Below are 22,847 nucleotides of genomic sequence, written 5' to 3'. Positions count from 1 at the left end.
TTAATCAGGCTCACATATCTTAACCATAAACAAACCCAATGAAATCTGCTGGAGAAATATGTTAAATTCAGGAGCTATCTCGCAAACAGAATCGCTCCGCTGTTCCTTTCATGTTCAAAAGTGAGTTGTTTGAGTTTTTCCCTGTTTCTCTCTCTTTGTTTCAGGAGGTTTTGATGATTTTCTTTGCAAAAACAGATCTGCGATAAAGTTTGTTATAACCCCACCCTTAAATCCCTAAAGTAAATTCTGGCACTGGGCTTAAACATAAAACGAAAAAGTAATCCGAACAGTTGATGAGTAACAAAAGTATAATTTATTTTACAATCCTGATAAAACAACAACAGGAGCCATAAAAAACAACACAGGGGAGCTTAATGCTTCAGGGTCTCCATGGCCAAAATAATAAACAAAACACCCCCTTATAACTATAAAATAAAACAACCACTTTCTAAAGAAGAACTAAAGGAAAATACAAAACCTAAACTCCCTTACTAACCAAAGAACAGGAGAAAACAGTTCACACAAAAAAAAAAAATGGCAGAGAACCCCTATCAGCTTCCACCTCTGAACAAAAACACGTCTTGGACAATTGTTCACAAAGATGCTCACAGCAAGCTCAGTTCAGTTCAGTTCAGTTCAGTTCAGTTCCCACACAGGATCACAGGTCCAGGACCAGGACAACAAAAGAAGGGGTCTGGCATCTTCAGCTTGCTGCTTTTTGTAGGATGGCTGACGAGCCCCAACTCATCCCACCTGTGGCAGCCAGGGAAAACTGAGACACAAAAGAGAGCTCTTTCATGAAGAGAGCTCCTAGAGGTCAGTGACCGTAACATTTGTCAATTACGTTTTTCCTGTTTCTTGTTGATCAGTCGAAAGTTTGAATGAAGAATCTATCTATCTACCCTGCAGTTTATTTATTTCCCGGTCTACTGGCAGGGAGATAAATGTCAAAAATGTGCGTATGTGCATCCTGAAATTTACACTAAACTGCTTTTCTGGGCTGCTCCACTCATTTCATCACGAAAAGAGGATTTAAAAAAAAAAGAGTAATTTATTGCTTTCAAGTGCTTTGTGCCTTGATGGGAATCATGCTTATCACATGAAAACATTTCAAAGTTTTGACCAATTCTTTTGGAATTCCAAACAGGAAAAGCATTGCAGCGTGGGAAGGACACAGTCCTTTCTGAGCACTGAGTGCTCCAACTATGGTAATGATTTAACTTCCTGTTCTCATGGAGTCCTTCAAAGACTCTCTGTAAGCCATTATCCGTCTCATTTCCAGAAACTCGCTCCAACTCTTGGGGACTCCACAATAGTCCATCAGTCCAAGACAATGAAACAAAGAGCAGACTTTATGTGAGGGATGTGTCCTTGTATCTGCAAGGTAACTGACTCGAGGCGTTTTCAAGGTAGAACAGGAGCAAAGTGCGCCCCCTTGTGGAGGACCTTTCACTCTGGCTAGTTGTAGAACTGTGGTGTCCAAGATTTTTGACTCGAGTGAAGTTGGTTCCCCCACCTCCTTCAAATCAGACAACATTGGTGTCAAACATTTGTGTTACGTTTGTGCAGCAAAAATGTTCGTTTTTGCTGCACAGACAGTGGCATATCTTTAAAATACCACTGTCATTTTACAGATATATTGAAATGTTTCTAGAGGTTGTGAAAGGTCAACCAGCCCAACTAGTCAGTCAACTCGACTACGTTTGTGCTGTGTTTTTGCTGCACAAACGTAGCCGAGTTGACTGACATCTGTTTTGTTTGATTTCATGAAAGTGGTGGGGCTGGTTGACCTTTTGATCTTTACACTTTCATTAATATCTTCAAAGCCAAAACGGCACAAACAAAAAATTTTGCTGCACAAACGTCTGACACCAATTTTGTCTGATTTAAAGAAGGTGGGGGTGAGGGGCAACTTTGCCATGAGGGCCAAAGTCATTACATCGAAAGCATTTGGGGAAGCAAGAATATTATTGTTTTATATATATAATACTTTTAAAACAAACTTTTCATGTCTGTTTTTTTATTTATCTGCTCAATCATAAACTGAACAATTTCATTTTTATTAAGCTTAACAAAATAGTAGGATCTTTGTAGAAAACAGATCTGTAAATTATTGTAGATACAAAACATAAGAAAGACCCACAGTTTGTCCATTTTTTAAAATTGTTTTCTTTATTTGAGAAGTAAATTTTGTTTTGGAGAAGAAGTAAGTTTGTGGTTCAAACATCAGATGAATGCAAACACTTAATAAATGGGAATCTATTTTTTGTACCATCTGCATCAACCGACCACCGCTTGCAGATCAGACTTGCTCCATTCTCAACTGAGCTTCCCAAAAGCCTTCAGAGAACCGCAAATGGCCCCCAGGACCCATTTTGTAATAGCCGATGTTCTGCACGATGCTATGCATTGTAAAATTGTCATAGCTGATGCAGCCTAAACTGCAACTATCTTAAGTGAGATTGTTTTTAACTGTTGTGTAATTTTCTATGCATGCAATCTGATAAAACTTAAAAGAGCTGGGAAGGAGAAGATTACAGACAAAATCTCATGAGTTCACACAAAGGACTTGTTTTGCTGCAATTAAATGAGTCTCTCTATACAAAGCTGTGTAGAGAGATTCATTTAATGGCAGCAAAACAAGTCCTTTGAATTTGGCCTTTGCTTTTTGGGATCAAATTCCTGAATCGGCTAAGGACGAATCTGTTTAGGATAAACAAACTCTCCATTTAAAATGGAGACTGATGTAATTCACTAGTTGAGAGGAAACAGTTTTTCCTACCAGTTGTGGTCTATGGAGTTACCATGGGCCGCTTCTGATTGGATGTCAATGTTTACAGTATAGAATATTATTTTATAATCAAATTTTCTTAAAACCAATCCATAATTTTATCCATCGCCTGCCTGTTCCTTGGTCACCATGATGCTGTTTGCACTAATGTTTTCCAACAAATATCTGAGGATGTCACATAAGAGCTGAGAGTAAATTACACAAGTGGACTTAAATTTCTATTTGGAAAAACATGGAACATCACATATCACTTTGGATTACTGCATGTAATGATGATCTACTTTATATATTTGACAACCACATAAAATCGCGCTAACATACTTAACTTGCAGTTGTAATGTAACAAAAAATACTGTATTTTTCGGACTATAAGCGCTACTTTCCCCCCCCCCCACTTTGAACCATGCAGCTTCTAGCCCGGTGCGGCTTTTCTGTGGATTTTTCTTCAACCGCCAGGGGGCTCTTTAGCAGGAAGTGAATCACTGGAAGTCAAAATTGGAAATCAAAGAAGAAAGTGCTCGTTTTTTCGTTTAGCTTTAGAGCAAGCACATGCTAGCAGCAAGCACAACGGAGAAATGTTTTCAAACTCATACCCTGTCATCAAGGAAGCAACACGAATAAGTTCATATGATGCAACTTTTAAGTTGAGGGCTATCGATCTGATAGTATAGGTACGTTTCCAGTTTTTTTAAAACAAACTTTGTAGGTGCGGCTTATAGTAAGGTGAGCTCACTTTTTCTAGGCCAAGTAAGATATATGCTGAAAATGGAAAATACACAACAGAAAAAAAATTACACAAAATTGATAGAAATTACTGTCGACATTTGGGATTAAATTGATTAATGAAATTGTATTTAATAACAGAAACTTAAAGAAGGCATGATAAGACTACATCTTACAAAGTTGATCTCTCTGGTGCTGTATTACTATTTTGGGACTTTACTGATGAAGAATAATCTTTCTTAATTGTGAGGTTTATTGTTGTTTTGTGATTGTTTCTGGTACTTTATCAAATAAAAAGATGTGTGATTAATTACAACAATTGCATAAATGTTTTTTGAGCGATTTTTTCTACATTCAGGGTGCTAAGCTGCTAAATACAACTTTGTGTTATAGCTGTAATTCTGTTTGTTTGCTACAAAGTTAAAAAAAACTGACAGAAACTTCCTCCAGGAGAAGTGATTTAATTTTTTTTTTTTTTTTGCCAGAAGTTGTGGTCCCCTCTAAGGCTACTGTGCCTGGCTTAAGCTCTGAGAAAAATCAGGAAAAGAACAATGAGGAGATTGAAGCATAAGAAGATCTGCAGAACAAAGAAAATCCAGGGATCCCCGGAGCAATTTCAGATGGAGACTGCTGTGTTCAGGCCGGAGGCCTCAAGTCTTTTCCAGACTGTGGAGTCGGACCAGGTTTCCTGCAGATGCTCAGGAGCCAAATGCTGGAGAAAGAGTTTAAGCTGTGGCAAAGAGAGAAAAATCCCATGTTTTCTGAAGAAAACACATTTATTGCAAAGTTTCTACAATGTCATATCTCATAAATATGATGCAACACATCCAACATCTGGCCATTAGACTGGATTAGAACCCGACCTTTTCTTGACACTATGCAAAGTAAGCAAGATCACAAAGAAAAATCACAAAGAATCCATAACAAGCCGTTTATTTCAAGACTTTTGGTCACATTTTTAGTAACTGTGAAGGTACCTGTACGTTAGATGGCAACAGTTTAGGTAACAACACATTTGTTGTTGTCAGGCATGCCTGGGAAAAAAAATTGTTTGCCATCCTACCATCACAAATGTAAACTTGTGGAGTTTGATAGGATTTTAACAGGAACCATTTCCTTTGGTTAAATCAGATTAAGGTTGAGCATTTCAGGAACAAACCCTCCAAATGATGTGATAGGAAAGATGAAAAACTGGGAAACCCCCTCATGATAAATACAGTAGAGGATCTGTTATGCTGTGGGCCTCTTTCTCCTCCATTAGAACCTTATGATTTTTTTTTATAATCTTGTGTTCTTAGAAAGTGAAAGAATTTGCTTATAGTTTTATATTTCTGTCCGATAATGTCTCTCCATACATAAATTACTATTGCTCTAAGTTGAATAACTACTTTTTACTTCTGCCTGACAACAATAAATTGAAGGAGTGCTGCTCTTAGTTGAGTACAATTTTTTTTCTCCTAAATGGTTCACCAGACAAAGACAACCAGCAAGATTTCAAATGAGCAACTTCTTTAGTTCATATTGCGTGATGCTACAATGCAAATAGATTAAATGAGTCCTGCCTTTTGATCAGATACGACTGTTTAAACATAATCAAGCCACTTCTCATTTTCATATAGCTGAATGATAAACGCACAGAGCAGCTCAGATAGACTGTGAGCTGCTGTCGACTGAGGAACGCCTAAAGCTTTTCTGCTATTTCAGTTCAAGGGAACATAGAGCTGATTGTTTCACAATGTGTTCTTTCTGCAGCATCAAATGTTGGTTCGTTTTCTTCAACGGCATCTTCTTGGTGAGTACTGCCAACAATGTTACTTTTCAAGAATAGGGTTAGAAGATACACTGGTCAAATTTATTAACATACAAAGTAATCATAAAAAAGATACGAGTTAGCAGGGAGAAACAAAAACCTGCATTTTTAAGTGACATGCATGTCATATTTAACAGGAAAAATAATGAGAGTGCACCGTATGTCTAGTAAATACAGCACTGGAAGCATAGATCTTGACAGCCACTTGTCTGAGGAAGTTCTTAAAAAAGATGAAAACGCTAAGTTGAAAAGAAGAGCTCTTCTCTCGTTTCTCATTAAAAAAAAAATAAAACTATTATTCCAGGTCTCGTGCTTTTCTATAAATGAACAACGCGTGGGGGACAAAATTCAGAAATTATTTAGTGTAGTTACTTGTTCTCTTCACAGTCAGTTAAATTGACAGGACAGACCAAGCTTAATTAAAAAGTCCCAAATGAATAATTTGAAGACAGAGTGTAATCTTGCGACCCTTTTTGATTTCAGTGTAACTTTGTACAATTTAACAGATGAGTTATCTATTTTTCTGGGCTCTTTTTCACTTGATCTTTATGACTTTGGGAAACTTCTTCCATGTCTTTCTATGAACATTATAGCGTATGGAAACAGGTCTAATTTAAATAATCAATTTCTCACAAATTGAGAAAATTTTGGATTAGTCATAGTTTTAACACAAATGCCATATTTTGATATAAGGAATGTTATATATTGTGAAAAAACCTCAGTCAAAGAGTTATTTTCATTCTTGGAGTATTAGGAAATGTTAGTCTAAAAAAGAATTTTTAATTTTTTTTTAATGAAGTCATGTTTTTATTGGCTGCCTAACATGACAGCTTCTGATTGGTTAATCAGTCTGCCATGACGTCTCCTCCCCTCAGAAGAGCAAAATAACATTTTTGGGTTTATTTTTGCTTAATGTATCAATAAAGTAGTGCTTAGTGAGAATGACAATAAATTTAATTTCTTATTTTTCTCTTCAAATAATCCTGAGATTATTGTTGATTCTAGATCTACAAAATACATCCTATAAACGTATGCAGAAATCTTCAGATTCTTCTGTTTTTTCATAGATTACTCAATAAAACAGTAAAAATAATAAATTCTTCAGATTGAAATTTGATAGATTAAGAAATTGACTAGATTGTGAGTGTTAGCTCAGCTTAATATTGCAACAGCAGCATTCTTAGGTGTTTCGTTTTGTCCTTCAGGCTTCTGGGGTCGCCCTCATCACAATCGGAGCTCTCCAGTACTCGACCTACTCGCAGATCGGCACTTTTGCAGGGAGCGGCTTGTCCAAAATCGCCATCGTCCTCATTGCAGTGGGTGCCGTCATCGCCCTTGTGTCCATTTTGGGACATTGTGGGGCATTCCTGAACAATTCTACCATGGTGTCTTGTGTATGTACCAAATATTCCAAAAATAGTTTTAAAACTGTCTTCGTTAAATGTGGCTCAAGTTTATCTAAAAGGACGATTATTTTTTCTCTGTTTCTTGGTGGATTAGTTCATCTGCATCCTGATAATCATCATCCTTTTGGAGATATTTACAGGAGCTGCCTTTTATATATTTCGCAGCAGGGTGAGACAATTTAAATCCTTCCTTCAGGAAATTATTTTTACATCAAAGTAAAAAAAAAACTGAAGGGTGGATCTGAAGATATCTTTAATATCATATTATTTAAAAAACATGATACTACTTTAAATAAAACTAAGTGCTTGCGCCATCATGGCTTTGTGTTGATCTGATTTTTTTTCTGCAGACTGCCCTTCTGCAGATGAACAGCGGGATCAACACCCAAGCTCGGGCCGCGGTCTACGAATACAGCCCAAAGAACAGACACGCCATCAACAGGATTCAGGAAAAGGTGATCAACAACACTGGGAGAAACAGAATAGAAATAACCTTAGATGTTCCTCACTGAGGGCCCCGCAGCAAAGTGAAAGACAAGCCAAAACCTGCAGATTCATCCTCCTACCACTTCCTGTCGTCGTCGTCTTCGTTGTTTTCACCGGTAGTAAAAATTCGGCTGTTGATCACATGACTCGAGTGAAAAGTGTTTCCGCTGCAGTTTGCAAAATACAATGATTTCGATACGGCTGAAAAACCACCTTCTCCCAGTGCATGCAGACCGTTCCTTTCTTTTTCAAAACTGACTAAATGTAATTTAGGCGTTTAGGATGCAACTTCTAACTTTTAACCTTTCTCTACTTTAACTTTCGCTGCAGTTCAGCTGCTGCGGCGCCGACACTTACACCGACTGGTCCAGAAGTGTGGGCTGGGGAAACCATGAAGCCGTGCCAGATTCCTGCTGCCCGGAGAAGAGAGAAGGCTGTGGACATGACAAGGATAAAGCTCACAAAAAGGTCTGCTCTGCTGAGATATTTCAGCTTAAGAGTCTAACCACGTTTCTGAGGACAAACGGTTAAACTCTGTCTTCTTCCTCAGGGATGTATCTCAGCTATAAAGCTCTTTCTGTTGAAGAATCTGGTGTGGGTCGGCGGCGTTTGCATCGCTCTTGGAATCACAGAGGTAAACTACTTTCAGGTTTTAATAATACATCAGAAACCTTAAATTATACTAAAATGTATTCATTAAAAGCCAGATTGTGAGTCAAAGGTAGGCTTTACATCTCCCCTTGGGAAAATACACGAAAGAAGCACATGTTTAACCACTGCATTTATGGAGCAAATGTAAATTTTACCTGGTAGGATTCTGCAAAAATCAGACTCTATTCTTACTCAGGCAAATTCAGAGTCAGTTATGTTAGTTTAAAAGCCAAAGCAACTCCTTACGTATGCTACAATATTTTATTCCCAGCGTCTAACTCCATCTTTTACCCGTTGCAGGTGTTTGGAGTGATAGTCGGAGTGTGCCTCTGTCTGAACATTAAACGCAAAAATTATGAGAACGTCGACTAATTCATCATCACAACCATCTTCACACATCAACAAACAAACTAATAAACTTGTTTGACCATAATATATATTTTTGTTTCATGTGATTATATGCTCAAAAACATTCCCCTTACTTAAATCTCTTCAGTCAATAAAGAGCCTAAAAAAGAAAATGCTCTGATCCATATTCTATATTAATTTTAAACTGATTACCTATTAGGTCTTTCTAAGAACAGTGTTCAAATCAGTAGGCTATACAGGTTAAAGGTTATTGGCTCTTTGAATTAATTCATTCTTATATGATGAATTAGCCTACTTAGCAAAATAATGATGGATGGTGGAAGCAGGTCAGAGTTGATGGGGAAGATGTCTGAGTTCAATGCAGAGCAATATTGGAAGAAAATTTGTTCAATAATAATAAATAAATAATGCACACATAACAAGGTACTCGATTCTTGATTTAAAAAAAAAAACATGGACTATGTGTAAAAAGCATATCTTTTCTGAACTGTACAGTAAGAAAAACACACTGAAAGATTAGGCTAACAGTTTATCTAGCGTAGAGCAGGCTAACTTCAAAGAATAAATCTCCATGGTAACAAATGTGTCATTGTTTTAGGGACACTAAATCAATGAAAGTTTAGATCTGGAACATTAAAAAAAAATCCCACCTTAATCTCCTACTTCAGTTTCATCAAACAGCTCCCTGTCCTACTCTTTTTTTCCCTGGTGGTTTCGTTGTGAACTACATTTCCCAGAGTCCTCTTCGGCCGGAATGTCCGCTTGCTAAAGTTGTCCGACTCCGTGTTAGCAGCAACACGGAGAGTAGCGTGCTCGTTACGGCAAGCCAAAGATTTGTTGGAAAGTGGAGATTTGACGGGAACATAAAGGTAAATTCGTAAATTTGTAGAGGTAAAAGTTAGAGCTTGTGTTAAACTTCTTAAATCCTGTTTCTATACCTTTTATATTAAGCTAGCAGCCTTGTAGCAATTCTGAACTGCGAATGAACTTTGAAGTTTTTTTTAACAACTTGATTTATTCAGTAAATTACATTAAATGTCAGCAGTATATTTTCTCCATGTTAAATCCCAGCATTACAATTTCATCTGTTTTAATATTTGGAAGCTTAATAATAGTATGTTTCGTTTTTGGTCTCTTTATCTATCCAGCATGTCGGGTGATTTAATTCAGAGGATAAAGCTCTTGGAAGATGAACTGGAAAAGCTCAGGTCCCAGCTGAAGGAAAGTGCTGGAGGAGACATGGGAAGAAATTCCTGTTCACCCCCAAGTGAAAGCTCAGACTTCATGATGTCTGATGGGAACACCAGGAGCAGCAAGAAGAAGTCAGGCAAGGAGCGCCCCTTTGACTTCAGCTCACACCCCCGGCGCCATGTGGCTCTGAAGCTGGCTTACCTGGGCTGGGCCTACCAGGGCTTCGCTGTTCAGGAGAACACGGACAACACAGTGGAGGCCAGGCTGTTTGAAGCGCTGCTGAAGACACGGCTGATTCAGGACCGACAGAGCTCCAACTATCACCGCTGTGGTCGAACTGATAAAGGAGTCAGTGCTTTTTCTCAAGTGAGTTTAACGTGATGAAAATCAGTCCTCCAGATGCCTTCTAAAAGGTATACAAACCCGTTTATTTTAAACATCATTTATTCAGTTCGTTAAAGGTGACGGACAAACACAAAATGGATTTCTAATTCTTCTACAAATGAGACACGCCACCCCACAACTCAGGGTTTACACTCACACCTGAAAATGGTTGCAAACAAATGCGCAATTGCACAACCGAACGCCTTTGAAAAGTATCAGCAGAGCCTCCTGCACAATTATCAAGAATGCAGCAAGTGGTTTCTGTATGGCGAGTCAACAGCAAAACACTTGTCTTTTCCAGCAGCCATTCTAAAGCCGTAAAACCAGCTAATCGGGAAATCCTTGGGTTGCTAGGTAACGGCGTAGTGCCCATCAATTGTGATTCACCAATCGGGAGGTTTTTAAAAATGCTTATTTTCCAGACACCACAAAACATCAACTCATTGCCAAAAAACTTCTGGGAGGTATTATTTACACACTTGGCTGTTTTTAGAAGCAGTAGAGACCCATATGGAACTATAAAAATGTGCAAAAAGTGAATTTTGCCTGATAGGTCTCCTTTAAAGTTTGTGTTTGCAAAATGACAAAATATGGAAAACTTAAAGGGGTAATAATTATTTAAACGCTGCTGTGTGTCTTCTGAATGGGCTTTAACTAAATGATAATCGAGATCTCCACGTCCCAGGTTATAACCATTGACCTGCGCTCCTCCCAGTTTTGTGGAGGACTTGGTGTCACCCTCCCTGAAAATCTCGATCTCGGCACCAAATCAAAAGCTTCCGCCTCTGAGCTTCCGTACGTGAAGATGCTGAACAGGGTTTTGCCGCAGGACATTCGGATCTTGGGCTGGGCAGCCGCAGAGCAAGGCTTCAGTGCGCGTTTCGACTGCCAGTCCCGCACGTACCGCTACTACTTCCCCCGAGGGTCGTTGGATGTAGAGCTGATGGCAGACGCTGCAAAAAGGTGAGTGTAAAACTGTAAATGCTGATTTCACCCCATAATTTTTCTAATGTAAAGACCTTTTGGTGACCAACAGATATGAAGGGACGCACGACTTTCGCAACCTGTGCAAAATGGACGTGGGGAACGGGGTCCTGCAGTTTGAGAGGACCATCTTGTCGGCCTCAGTCAGGCCTTTGCAGCCCCAGCAGGTTTCCAGCGCAGAGCGATATGATCTGTTTGTGTTTGAGATCAAAGGATTAGCCTTCCTTTACCACCAGGTAATAAGAGCTTAACACTCAGGAGAAGCCGGTGCGTCCCTTTAAGTAGGGGGTAATTTGCAACTAACCATATGCCCTGTTGCAGGTTCGTTGCATGATGGCGGTGCTTCTTTTGATAGGACAGAAGCTGGAAGCTCCAGAGATAATCGATCATCTCCTGGATGTTGAGAAAAACCCCAGAAAGCCTCAATACAGGTGACAAAATGGTGACCTGTTGAGACTTAGGCTGCTTTTTGCTGATACAAAGTAGAATTAAGGTTATTGAAGTACCTTGAGTTTTTTTTTATCATCAGAAAAAGTTCAGGAGCTCTTCTTTTTTGAACCGAAAACAACATCAAACTAACAATGTTTTAGAATAAAAGAATACCCTTAACCTTTATTAAGTAGGATAGTAAGAGAAAAAAAAACAGAAATAAATAAATGAAACCCGTCTAAGACGATGTTTTTCATTTGGAGATATTTTAAAAAAACTTCCTGCTGAACCTTTGAAGCCAGTCCTGAGGAGAACCTTGGTAAAACCGCGAGTCTCGTCTTTGTGATCCAATAAGCTTGCTGTAGAGCCACCACTCCTCTCCAGCAAATAAAGACAGCAGAGGCGTTTTGGGGCGTCTTTTAACAGGAGATAATTTGCATAGGTTTGTTCTTCTGGCTTGCAGCATGGCAGTGGACTACCCTCTGGTTCTGTACGACTGCCACTTTGATGGTTTGACCTGGCAGCAGGAGGCGGAAGAGGTTAGCCACGTCCTGTCGTCACTACAGAGACACTGGACGCAGAGCGCCGTCAAAGCCCACGTTCTGCTCGGGATGATCCGGGGTTTGGAGGAGAGAGGTGAGGAGTTCTGTGTTAAAAATTGAAGAAAAAAAAAGTTTGGTACTCTTAGATAAAATATATTGTGATTAATTGCCTCTATGTGGATCATGTGCTTTTTGGAATGGAAGATATTTAGAGCAAAAATATTTTTGGGGGGGAAAGGAAAGGCAAGAATTTAAGTCTCTTGGTGTGGACCATTTGCAGACACTTAGCAACAAAAAACTTTATTTTGAAGTTGTTTTTTTTTCTTTTTTGTTTTGAAATGATGAAAATATGAAAAGGTTCAACAGCCAAAAAGACTACTGCAAAAATACTGTTGTCAACAGAACCAGCTTTAAAAATGAAAGGAGGAAAAACCCTTGAGTCTTTTTAACAAAGTCCAAATGAATGCAGTGAAACAGTATTGAGTCATGTGCAAATTGGGTTCCTGCTCTCGATCCACAGGTGGCGTTTCTTCCAACCACTGCTGCCTGGTAGAAGGCAGCAGGCAGAAAAATTACCGACCGCTGCTGGAGCGTCCATGCTGCGAGAGCCTGGAGTCCCGAATAAACCACTTTGTTAAGAGAGGAAGACTGGAGCGAGAGGAAGGAGAGAACGGAGATGAAATGATCCACAGAGGGAAAAAATCCAAACACTCCTACAACGCGTCTTCTCCGTCTGGTTCCTCTCAGATTCCAAAAGAAACCGTGGAGCAGAAACAAGAGGATTAACTTTCTGTTTTCTGGGACAATGACTGACTTGCAGGATTTAATTTTGCTCATTTTTGTAAAACCAAAAAAAAAAAAAAGGGTTTTCTTTTCAGGAAACGGATTTAATTTTGTGCAAGCATGGGCTTGGCTTCAAATTAAACATACTATTGAGGTAATTCTTGTTTTCAGTTTTTCTCTTTTAGGGAAGAGATTATTAAAAATTTTATCTTTCATTTCAATTTCTTTTCCTCAAACAAATTCAGTTTGCACTGCAAAATCTCAGTGCTGTGTTTACGAGGCAAAAACAGGCATTGGACAATGAGATTCCTGCAGTATGATCATCTTAAGTAAAAATACCACAGTTTGAGGGTATTAATACAAGAATTTGAAAATATATATATATAATATGATCTATTTTTTCCCCCACTTTATCAAAATGGCAAGGTATGTTCCTAAAGTTATGATACTATAGCCTTTTTAAAATTTTGATTAATGAACTAAATCCAGAATAGAAACCTAACTTTGGTTATTTAAGTTAATTATTTAACTCATCCAAAAGAAGATTATAATAAATTTTTCTGAAAATAATAAAAATGTTCTTTTTTACATTTTACACTTAGAGAATATATAATTATTTATGCATTTAGTCAATTTATTTCAAGTGACATCAGTCTGGTGGAACTGCAGTCACAGACTTTATCATGTCACTACTCAGTCCCACTGTGGTTGCTAGTGAAGAAGTAGCATTATTGTGACGAAGTAGGAGTGGCAGTAGGAGCTTCTTAAAGAGACAGAGGATAATTTCTATACATCAAATTGCAAAGTAAGTTCATGTTTTGTATATACAGCCATTTTATAACAACTGAAGATAACATAGTTATTTAATTTTGCTGTAAAATATCTGCGATGAAAATATATAATAATCCCCCCTTTTTATTTTATAAAACTGTGCTTTCCTTATAATTAAGATAATCTTATTAGTGTTTTGCGTTTAATCTACAAATTCTTAATTTAGCCTAAAAGCTAAGGTATAAATATTATTTAAAAAAAATTTTAAGAGGCGGAACTAATATTGATACAGGAAGAAAGCCCGGGGTCATATTTAGGTTGCCCTGGAAAAACTAATAGGTTACACTGCTAGCACTAAATAGGGTGCAAGTTAGAATATAAAACCAGTGGTATCGCGCTATAGATCTACCTCCAACCCGTTTGTTCGTCTTCAGCTCCGACTGCGTTATTTTAAAAAAATGACGACTGTGTCGTTTGGTCGGATGTTTGTTGTCGTTTTAACCTGATAAACACTGTTGCTAACGTTAGCCTGTTAGCATTCCTGGTTGTTTTTAATGCTGCAGCACCGTGACCCTCCCCGGATTTCTACTGTACCTCAACTGATTTGACGATTCTCTAACTTTGAAAAAGGTAAATATGAAAAAGAATGAGATATTGACTAACTTAACGGTTGTGATTTATTATCAATGGCTCTGTAAGCAGTCATTGAGAAAGCGATTAATTATAACCTCTCCGAGCAGTTCAGATTCTTCACGGTTTTAACTTCGCGTTCACTCGAGATTAACTTGGTTTATAACAATGTTTGGACCAGTGAAACCAGTTAACCAGTTATGCAGAAGCGACATGGTACTTAATATGTGGTTCTCTTCTTTTCCATCAGGGGGCGTGTTGAGTAGACACTGAAAACAGATATGTTGGTATTTTGAGGATTTCCCCGCACCCCTTTATACGATAATATATTAGTATTTATTTTATTTTTCATGTTAACTTTGTATCTTTAGTAATATAATCACATGCGCATTTTATAATAAAATGTTAACATCTTGTTTATAAACTCGTTTATAAAATATTCATTTGTCATGTGTGTAGTAATTATTTACATTTACTTGAGCGACTTCTGTTTGCAGAGCCTGCTTTGTCATTTGGAGATGAAGTGAATGCACTGTAAACTATGTATTCTGACTATATTTATAGTTGTATAAGTGCTTTTTTTTCGAATACTAGAATTTTTGTCTGATATAGTAAAAATTAGAATTTGAATAATTTCTTATATGGATATTTTTGTACTTTTATCTGAGTAAAACTATGTTGAAGTACTGATATTCGTTTTAGGTATTTCTCTTTCCATTAGTTTGAGGAAACATGCACCTTTTTTCTCAATGTCACAGTTACTTGAAGTCCTGTGTTTTTACAGTACAATGCATGTTCACATGGCTGTTAACATGTTACATTTTTTTTTAAATCTGGTATTTATAATTATTTTCCCATCCAGCTTCTCAATTTCTCATGAATTAAGTTGTCTATGAGGACCGAGATTTTCAAAATTTCAATTTCTGTAGGTCATTTAAAAGACTAACATTTACATGTTTCCTTTTCTATCACTGATGAATAAAAGCATTCCCACAGCATGATGCTACCACCACCATATTTCACAATTGAGAGGCTGTGTTCAGGGCAATGTGCAACATCTTGACTCTGGTATAGTTTCTGCTTTTATTTTCTGTTTTATTCCTGAACAGTTGGATGCAATTTGCACTCAATTTAAGTATTAACCTAACCATTTATGTTCAAATTAACTGTAGAGGTTTAATTTCAAAATTGACAAAAGGAAAGCGCATATTGTTGTTAATCGTGAACGCGCCGTTCTGTGTGTGTTCGTCAGGATGTTCCTGGTGGGACTGACCGGGGGGATCGCCTCGGGCAAAAGCGCGGTTTCCTCAATGCTACGGGAGCTCGGCTGCCCCATTATAGATGCAGACGTGGTGGCCAGGAAAGGTAGAGTCAGTGTCTCTTGCTCCGTTTGCTCAATATCAACCGATCGTGTCATCCTCTGGAAGTCGTCTTCGGGCAACTTTGTCTCAAATAAAATGAATTCATTAAGACAAATGCTTGGAGAGAGTGTTATGAATCATGAAGGATGTCTCCGCTGACTCCAGGGATGATGTCTTAGTTATGTAGAGAAGATTAGAAAGGTCACAGAAGTGGGAGAGGAGTGTGGTGCTGTGTGTGTGTGTGTGAAATAAAACGAGGGATTATGCAAATTATATAATTACAGGCAAGTGATGAATCTGTTGCAAAATTGTATAAAATCCCACCCCTGTAGTGTTTACTCTGCTTACCGCTCATGCTTAATTTACCACTCTGGTTATTTCTGTAATATTTTAAGCACGTAGGTAATAAAAGAGCTGTTTTACCTGGTTGATCTTGTGACAGCATGACCAAACGTTTCCTCCTCGTCCTTCATGTCAGTGGTGGAGCCGCACACTCCTGCCTACTCCCGGATCGTCTACCACTTTGGGCACGAGGTTCTGCTGGAGAACGGGCAGATTGACCGGCAGAAGCTCGGCCAAATCATCTTTGCCCACGAAGAGAAGAGGAGGCTGCTAAACTCCATCACACACCCCGAGATTCACAAAGCGATGCTCAAAGAGATCATCTTCTACTTCCTGAGAGGTGAGGGTGGTTTGTGTCTCGTTTTGGAGTTTACAAACAGAAATAAATAAATCACTGTACAGATGCATCTCTGTAAATTAGAATATATGTGTAAATTGCCTTAAAATGTCTGTATTTTAGAGATTTGCTACAGAGTGATGCATTTCTAGTGGCTTTTTTCTGAGCATTTTGATGATCCCGGCTTCCAGCTGATGAATACCTAAAACCTAATTTCTTACAGGCAACTTCCAGAAATATGCCTTTGAAAACTATATGTGAAGCGAAAAAAAAAAAACCCGAAATCTTTATAAAGTAAAAAGTGCTTATTGCTGCTCTGTTTATGTCTAAATAATAAACAGTTGCCTTCAGCATTTATTGTTGGTGACATGTTGCTTGGTTTCTGTCGAATGACAGAAGACATAAAAAAAAAAAGAAATAAAACAGAAAGTTTTTCCACATTGTGTGACGTATACGCTCTGAGTACCTGGTCAGGTCTCTGTCTGCGTCACCTCTGGTGTCTCGCAGCTTCATTTTGACAAAACTCCGTTGACTCTCAGTGGGGTTCAGGTCCAATCAGATTGCTGTCCAATTAAGCCGTGATACTGTGGTGATTAAAGCTGATATTTCGCAGTGGGAACAGATGAGCTCTATCGGAAAATAAAATCAGGATCTTCATTAAGTTTATCAGGAGAGGGAGCAATAAAGTGCTCTAAAGTCTCCTGTGAGGCGTCTTTGTGTACTAATGAGCTGCCATGGATCAACACCAGCGCTTGACATGGCTCCTAAAATCATCACTGACTGTAGAAACGTCACACCTGACCTCAAACAGCTTTTATTTTGTGTCTCTTCGCTCCTCAACCAGACTCTGGAACCCTGATTTCCACATGAAATGCAAAATTTACTTTAACCCAGAGTGAAGAAAAAAAAAAAAAAAAGTCACACTGCCCTTTTTATTTGTGGTGCTTGTTTCTTCTCAACCACTTTTTTCTTCCACTAAACTTTCCAGTAAAAAGCTTCTGTAGAGCACTATGTGAGCAGCTAATTGTGTGGTTTACCCTCATTGTTTACTGCGTCAGTGATATTCAAATTCAGAAGAACAGACTAATGGGATTTCTTTTCTTTTTTTTTAAACTTGAATCATGCTCTGCTCTGGTTTGCATTCAGAGTGGAAATGTGCTTATATTAATAATTTCTGATCCATAATGACTCCCCAGGTTACCGATATGTGGTCTTGGATGTTCCCCTCCTGTTTGAAACCAGACGCCTCACCAAGTTTTTGAACCACACCGTGGTAGTTTACTGGTAAGATCACTCCCAAACTGGATTCGTATTTGAAAGCTTCAGATATCTTAAGGTTTGAATTTTGAATGCACACATTTGTAATGAAACCTCAGCTAACGGCAGACGCAGCGAGAGATGTTTACAGTTTTAAATGTGTGTAAAATAAAAAACAAATTCTTTCATATTTAATCAGCTTATCTTTGTCGGATATCAGGCTATTTGTTCGATCCTAAACGTTTTGTGGCGAAAGCAGAAACGGGAGTGATCTTTAAGAAGAAATCTGTAACCCTCTCCAGTGACCCTGCGACCCAGCTGCAGCGCCTCATGCAGAGGGACAACCTGACCCAGGAGCAGGCCGAGCAGCGCGTGGCAGCGCAGATGCCGCTCAACGAGAAGCGCGGCTTGGCCAACCACGTCATTGAAAACTCGGGCAGCCGAGAGGACACCCACAGGCAGGTCCTGCGGCTCCACACGAAGCTGGAGGACTCCATGGACTTCCTCTTAGTGAGGGTGATCGCCCTAGCTGCCACCGCCGGTCTGAGTGGATTGCTGCTCTACGCCGCCAAGCTGCTGTTGTCCTAACAGAGGAAACGGAGGAGAAGGAGGATGAGAAGAACAAGTCTAAAATGTGAAGCTGCGATTAGAGTCGAGTGAAGGCAAGTCGAAAGTACTGATGCGGTTTTCTGTGAAATTAGCTTCACAGCACCTTCCACTAACAGTGCAGCAGTGTGGCGCTTTATGTTGACAGTTAACACAGACCTAGAAAAACTCTGACAAATGGGGCTTAGTGTAAAGAATGCAGTTTGTTCTGGCTTTTCTCAGCAAGACTAAACAGTGAAGTTGATGAAGTAGAATCTCTTAAGCTTAGCATAAAAACAATTTTGCTATGAATGCAAACCAACCAAAAAGTTTACCCACTTTTTAAAACATGTTTAATTATTCAAATTGGACAGTGGATGATTTTATCATCTGACAATAAAAGTATCTTTTAATAGCTGCTACCTTTTAATCCAGATTTTAAGTTGTCATTAATTTGGCACCAACTCACTTTATATTTTTAGCTAAATGTTGGTGCTAGCCCCCCCTCCCCCACCAAAAGTATGTTTTTAAAGTGGAAATTATATTAAAGAGCAAAGGAACTTCAAGGTGATGCATACAGAACATGCAATGATTGTATAATGATGGTATATTTGACAGAATGTAATTGACAATCGGTTTTTTTCCTCACTGGGAACAGTAGGAATTAGCAGATTTCACATTTATCACTGTATTTTCTTACACTTCATATGTTCTCTGTTGAAGTAAAAATCTGTAATTTTATTTTGTTTTTGCACACTTGTAACTAAAATGTTTGTAACCTAATATGTGTAACTTACATATAACAGACCACACCACTGTAAAAGTGTCTCAGTGCATTCGGTTGTTGTTGTGTTTTAACAGAAAGTCTGTGTGTAAAAGCTGGACACTCAAAGTGAACCTGGAAGTTGAAGCTAAAACGTGAAGTGCTCCCCCTAGTGGCTGGCGTTGTTCTGCCTACAAAAATGTAAAAAGTACACAAATGGTTTTAGCTCTTACGGTTGAGATGTGCAAGAAAAAAAGCTTACCGAAATTATGACCTTTTAAAATCTTCTTTTCACAGTATTTTTTTTAAATATAATGAGCACTATAATTTCATGCACATTATTATTTTTAATATTTGATTGGAAGCGTTAAGCTAGGATGCTAATTGTTAGCTGCTATAATTTTGCCTTGCTAGTTTTTAAATGCGTGAGAGATTTTAAAGTGTCAGTATTTATTCTTCGGTCTTGAACTATCATTTAGGAATGGGAAAAGTTTAAAGGTAATGTAAAAAAAAATAATAATCCAGTGTTGTGTTCTTATAACAAGAAGTTAAATCAGAGAGTAGCAAATATTCATATTTTACACCTAAAGTCTTAACTTGACACTGAAACTCGAGGAATGAACGCGTTTAAAATCCAATGGTCCAAAAAAAGTAAATGTTTACCTTTGCTAAATAGCACAAACTAGTGAGTTTGATGTCACAAAAGTGAAGAAAAAATAATTCATAAATGTAAAATTCCACTCCTGTCGTGTGAAACTGCACTCCATCCCTGTTATTCTTATTTGCCAACATTCCTAACCTCATCAGGGCTTTATGAACCTCAGCTGACAAATTAGTTCATCTCTCTTAACATAAAGCACATCAACCTTCAGTTATGTCTTCTAAGGGCAGGGCATTCTTCAGTAATCGTTTCCAGCAGGAGGATGTGTAAGTGACGGCTCTTCAGGAAAACACACGGCTCAATTTAGTGGACACATGTGAATGATGTCCTTGCTGTTGTCCACGTCGAGAGCCTGGATATGAAAATTCAGGCCCACAGGCAGGTACGTTTGCATCATTCTGGCACAGAGGATCAGTCTATGTGGCTCACTTGGCTCCGTCTGAAGCCATCTTTGGTCTGCTTGCTGTTTTTAATCAAGACGCTGCTGCGTTAATGCAAGCTGACTTGGGCTGAGGCATGCGGGGGCAGTCATCTGAGCTTGGACACATACAGAGAAGACAAAAATCACATGGAAGAATGCATAATAAGACTGGCAACATAAATCACACGATTCCACAAACGAGGCCTTTTTTTTATTCATACATACACGCATATATACCTGCTTTTAAAAAAAGCAACAACGTTATCCCCCCTGTCTTCCTGCCCCACAGATGCATTCTGGTTTTGCTTTTTTTGTCACACGTAAATCTTCCATTGTTGCTTTGCTTTTTCCGCTTGACAGCCTCAATCACCATTGCTGTCCACCAAAGGGTCCTCTGTCGCCTCGGTAACACACATGGGATCCCCCGAATGTGGCACGTTTGGATTTAATGTCCCCTACTTTCCTTAAGAGCACTGGATAACCTCAATTACGAATCCCCAAAACTAGATTCTCAAAAATGTTCAGTTCACTTGGGTGTAAAGATACGTAAAACCCACAAGACGAGACATACTGATTTTACGAGAACGAGATGGAACGAGACTTTAATATTGCTTTCAAGAAATCTTAAAAGATCGAATTATGCTTCAAATAAACCTTTATTATGCATTTTTGTATATCTGCCACAAATTCAACAAACTGATCTTTAGTTTTCTGATTTAATTTAATCTCTTCAGACCTTATGACAGACAGTTTTTTGATTATGCAAGTAGCTTAATGTACCCTTAGACATCCATCCAGCAGTTGCTGTAGCAATGGTTCCTGCATCTAAACAACTGGGAGGACTCATTTTTTGTGTCTTAACCGTCACTCTGTGGCAATTATGATTCCAGCTGGAAACCCAAAATGCTACCAAACAAATGGTTTAAGTGTAACCATAGTACTTGCGTCAGTGAGACGGAGATGAGCCTTATGGAGTGGGCAGCCCAGACTTTAAACTGATAGGAAACTCGTGACGGGACATTAAACATGCCGGTTCTGAATTTTTACCAAGAAATAATAAAATGTATTCAAGAATCACAGCACAGGTGTCAATGTGTTCTGATAAGCGGGGGTTCAAAAACTAGATGTTAGTAGAATGACTCAAAGAAAAGTTAAATCTTTAAGAATTGTGCAGTTAATGTTGGCGTTTTAGAGGAAAAGTGTAGATTTCCTCTCCGCATAGCGAGAACAAATCAGATCAATTTTTCATCATGTTCCCTTTAGAGTCTTTAGAGTAGTTCACAATGCACTTGCAGGTGTGGAAATAAAAGCTATTGTGTTGTGTTTTATCCACATTTTTAAAACAAACTGCTGTTATTTTCGAGCAGAGCAGCATATACTAATACATCCTGAGCCTAGTGATATACTTGGTTTAGCAAGCAGACAGCTGTTCATCCATCTCTTGCTCCCACAAAGACCAGAAACAGAGTGTGAAATGCAGACTATATTTATGCACCAGCAAGTGTGACTGCTTTAGGGAAAGACGGGCGGTGGTGCCTCAATCTGAATGTAAAGTGGGTTTAATTCGGAAGGTGTTAAGCTAAGGGGAGGAGAAAACTTTAAAGATCCATTGTATCACGGTGTAAAGGATGTCCCGCTGCTTTAGAGTCTGCAATGGGTCTTTTCTCGGAACAAACCAAATAATTTACTAATGGCAGGGGGTAAACGCTCGCATAATGTCACCGTCACCTTCAGAGTTGGCCTATGGCACCATATGGTGTCGACAGTTGGTAATCTCTTGTCTGAGTGGGTTTTCATCATCTCTCATGCTTATATTACTGCCAAACAATAATGCAACGTAGCTTTATCTAATTGCTACAGCATGATCTAACTGAAGCGTTTGTAAGATGTACTTTGAGTTTGGATTCAGGAGCTTAGTTTTTAGACAACATTCCCAGGTCCAGAGGATTGTATGTTTTCAGAATCCATCAGTGATTTAGCTCTTATTTTAGGAAATATTATGTTTTATTACTGAGTAAATGGTGGCAGAAATGACTAAGTGTTGTATTGGTGAAAGTCTCGGATGTAAAGAAACTCGCCTGCTATTTTAAAGGACCTTTAAAAGAATCAAAAGCTTTTATTTATCGCTGATCAGTTTTATCAAACTTTGAAAATTCTGTATTATTATACAGGTAGATTGCCCTCTGCCGTCAAATACCCATGGCCCTGCATGAGTGGTGGTGTGATGGACTGGGAGAATGGGTGATCAACAGGCTTGTGCAGCACTTGGTGGCATGCTGGGGATGAAATTCAACCATTTGCATCAGTAATGCTGGAGCAGGGACATATCTAAAATATGCAGGATCCTGCGTATTGAGGAGCAGGGTAGAGGATCACCGAGCGAGTTCATCTACAATCATGTCGACGCCACAAATTCAGTAATTATTCAGCTTCTAACTTTAGATGAGGCACAGCTGTAGCTGTTGTCTTTGGACATGAGCACCTTGTTCACCTCCAGTGCTGTTGAAAGGATTATTAGACTTAATTATTTAACTAAGACTTGTCCTTTTAGACATATGAAGCAAGTACCTAGTGGTTTTCACTTTAATTAATGTAATTTAATCACAATTAGAACTGCACTGACCCCAATTATTGTAGGAGGAAAATATAGTTCTTGCCTTTAGTAATTATACACTGGACCACGGAAATTATTTTCCAACTAACACTGCTGTGGAAGTTCACATGGAGCAACACATATTACAAATAAAGCCTTCAGTTATAATGTTGCATCATCTCTTCTTGCAAGGAGCTCTGGTCAAAATGGTGAAATAAACTAAAACAGTTTAATTTAAAAGCATCATCAGAAAAAGACAGAAATATATCAGTCATGAACATCAACACAGAATGAGCAAATGTGAAATATTTAAAACGCATGTCAGTTGTTTCCATGTTTTTCTACTTTACAATATTGGTGTGATGAAAGCATCTTATTAGCTCAATCAAGTCTCAGTTCCTTGAATAATCGTTGTAATTTAATTTCCTTTAAATTATCTAGTTTACAGGTCTGCCAAAGCAGTTAGAAACGAGAAGAAACTACAAAACATGTGCATCCTCTCCCTTCACGCAAAAGCCCCAAATGCAGCTCGACACCAACAAGTGGAATAAACTAGCCCGAGAAACTACAGCAACTG

General features: G+C 38.5%; 3 protein-coding genes and 1 long non-coding RNA gene across 6 annotated transcripts; 3 read left to right on the top strand and 1 right to left on the bottom strand.

Moving 5' to 3' along the window:
• Nucleotides 1-4,157: 4,157 nt before the first annotated feature.
• Nucleotides 4,158-8,960, bottom strand: LOC107836900 (uncharacterized). Its single transcript, XR_001662876.1, has 4 exons — nucleotides 8,900-8,960; nucleotides 7,723-7,835; nucleotides 7,574-7,629; nucleotides 4,158-4,244 (listed from the first exon to the last, which is right to left on the bottom strand). It is a non-coding gene; the product is annotated as an uncharacterized LOC107836900 (long non-coding RNA).
• On the top strand, nucleotides 4,239-8,302 carry LOC103142337 (CD63 antigen-like). Its single transcript, XM_007558364.2, has 7 exons — nucleotides 4,239-5,306; nucleotides 6,530-6,718; nucleotides 6,825-6,899; nucleotides 7,081-7,185; nucleotides 7,547-7,684; nucleotides 7,767-7,850; nucleotides 8,168-8,302. The coding sequence occupies exons 1-7, from the start codon at nucleotides 5,250-5,252 to the stop codon at nucleotides 8,237-8,239; spliced, it is 720 nt and encodes a 239-aa protein (XP_007558426.1). The 5' UTR covers nucleotides 4,239-5,249; the 3' UTR covers nucleotides 8,240-8,302.
• Nucleotides 8,961-8,995: 35 nt separating the features above from the next.
• pus3 (pseudouridylate synthase 3) lies at nucleotides 8,996-12,707 on the top strand. Of its 2 annotated transcripts, none has more exons than XM_007558363.2 (7): nucleotides 8,996-9,105; nucleotides 9,385-9,793; nucleotides 10,641-10,774; nucleotides 10,848-11,031; nucleotides 11,117-11,226; nucleotides 11,688-11,860; nucleotides 12,287-12,707. In XM_007558363.2, the coding sequence occupies exons 2-7, from the start codon at nucleotides 9,386-9,388 to the stop codon at nucleotides 12,550-12,552; spliced, it is 1,275 nt and encodes a 424-aa protein (XP_007558425.1). In that variant the 5' UTR covers nucleotides 8,996-9,105; nucleotide 9,385; the 3' UTR covers nucleotides 12,553-12,707. The 2 variants fall into 2 exon arrangements, with proteins under 2 accessions (XP_007558425.1, XP_007558424.1); XM_007558362.2 differs by having other exon boundaries at nucleotides 8,997-9,105; nucleotides 10,497-10,774.
• Nucleotides 12,708-13,612: 905 nt separating this feature from the next.
• Nucleotides 13,613-18,667, top strand: dcakd (dephospho-CoA kinase domain containing). 2 transcript variants are annotated; one of them, XM_007558361.2, is made up of 6 exons: nucleotides 13,613-13,950; nucleotides 14,936-15,018; nucleotides 15,203-15,315; nucleotides 15,790-15,993; nucleotides 17,187-17,274; nucleotides 17,550-18,658. In XM_007558361.2, exons 3-6 carry the CDS (start codon nucleotides 15,204-15,206, stop codon nucleotides 17,833-17,835), a joined length of 690 nt encoding a protein of 229 aa, XP_007558423.1. In that variant the 5' UTR covers nucleotides 13,613-13,950; nucleotides 14,936-15,018; nucleotide 15,203; the 3' UTR covers nucleotides 17,836-18,658. The 2 variants fall into 2 exon arrangements, with proteins under 2 accessions (XP_007558423.1, XP_007558422.1); XM_007558360.2 differs by lacking the exon at nucleotides 14,936-15,018 and having other exon boundaries at nucleotides 17,550-18,667.
• The last annotated feature ends 4,180 nt before the right edge of the window (nucleotides 18,668-22,847 follow it).

Source organism: Poecilia formosa, unplaced genomic scaffold (genome assembly GCF_000485575.1).
Source record: "Poecilia formosa unplaced genomic scaffold, Poecilia_formosa-5.1.2 Scaffold95, whole genome shotgun sequence".
In the NCBI taxonomy this organism is placed as follows: domain Eukaryota; kingdom Metazoa; phylum Chordata; class Actinopteri; order Cyprinodontiformes; family Poeciliidae; genus Poecilia; species Poecilia formosa.
Note: the sequence above shows the minus strand (reverse complement) of the source record. Positions and strands in the feature narration are given on the sequence as shown.

What these genes read in the sequence shown, in the direction of transcription:
- LOC103142337 (XM_007558364.2), top strand. Translation starts at nt 5,250, where the DNA reads ATGTGTTCTTTCTGCAGCATCAAATGTTGGTTCGTTTTCTTCAACGGC. An exon ending in TCAACAGGATTCAGGAAAAG is followed by an intron (nt 7,186 to 7,546) that starts GTGATCAACAAC and finishes CTTTCGCTGCAG; the next exon opens with TTCAGCTGCTGCGGCGCCGA. An exon ending in TCGCTCTTGGAATCACAGAG is followed by an intron (nt 7,851 to 8,167) that starts GTAAACTACTTT and finishes TACCCGTTGCAG; the next exon opens with GTGTTTGGAGTGATAGTCGG.
- pus3 (XM_007558362.2), top strand. Translation starts at nt 9,386, where the DNA reads ATGTCGGGTGATTTAATTCAGAGGATAAAGCTCTTGGAAGATGAACTG. An exon ending in GAGTCAGTGCTTTTTCTCAA is followed by an intron (nt 9,794 to 10,496) that starts GTGAGTTTAACG and finishes TCCACGTCCCAG; the next exon opens with GTTATAACCATTGACCTGCG. An exon ending in CCCAGAAAGCCTCAATACAG is followed by an intron (nt 11,227 to 11,687) that starts GTGACAAAATGG and finishes TCTGGCTTGCAG; the next exon opens with CATGGCAGTGGACTACCCTC.
- dcakd (XM_007558360.2), top strand. Translation starts at nt 15,204, where the DNA reads ATGTTCCTGGTGGGACTGACCGGGGGGATCGCCTCGGGCAAAAGCGCG. An exon ending in AGACGTGGTGGCCAGGAAAG is followed by an intron (nt 15,316 to 15,789) that starts GTAGAGTCAGTG and finishes CCTTCATGTCAG; the next exon opens with TGGTGGAGCCGCACACTCCT. An exon ending in CACACCGTGGTAGTTTACTG is followed by an intron (nt 17,275 to 17,549) that starts GTAAGATCACTC and finishes AACCCTCTCCAG; the next exon opens with TGACCCTGCGACCCAGCTGC.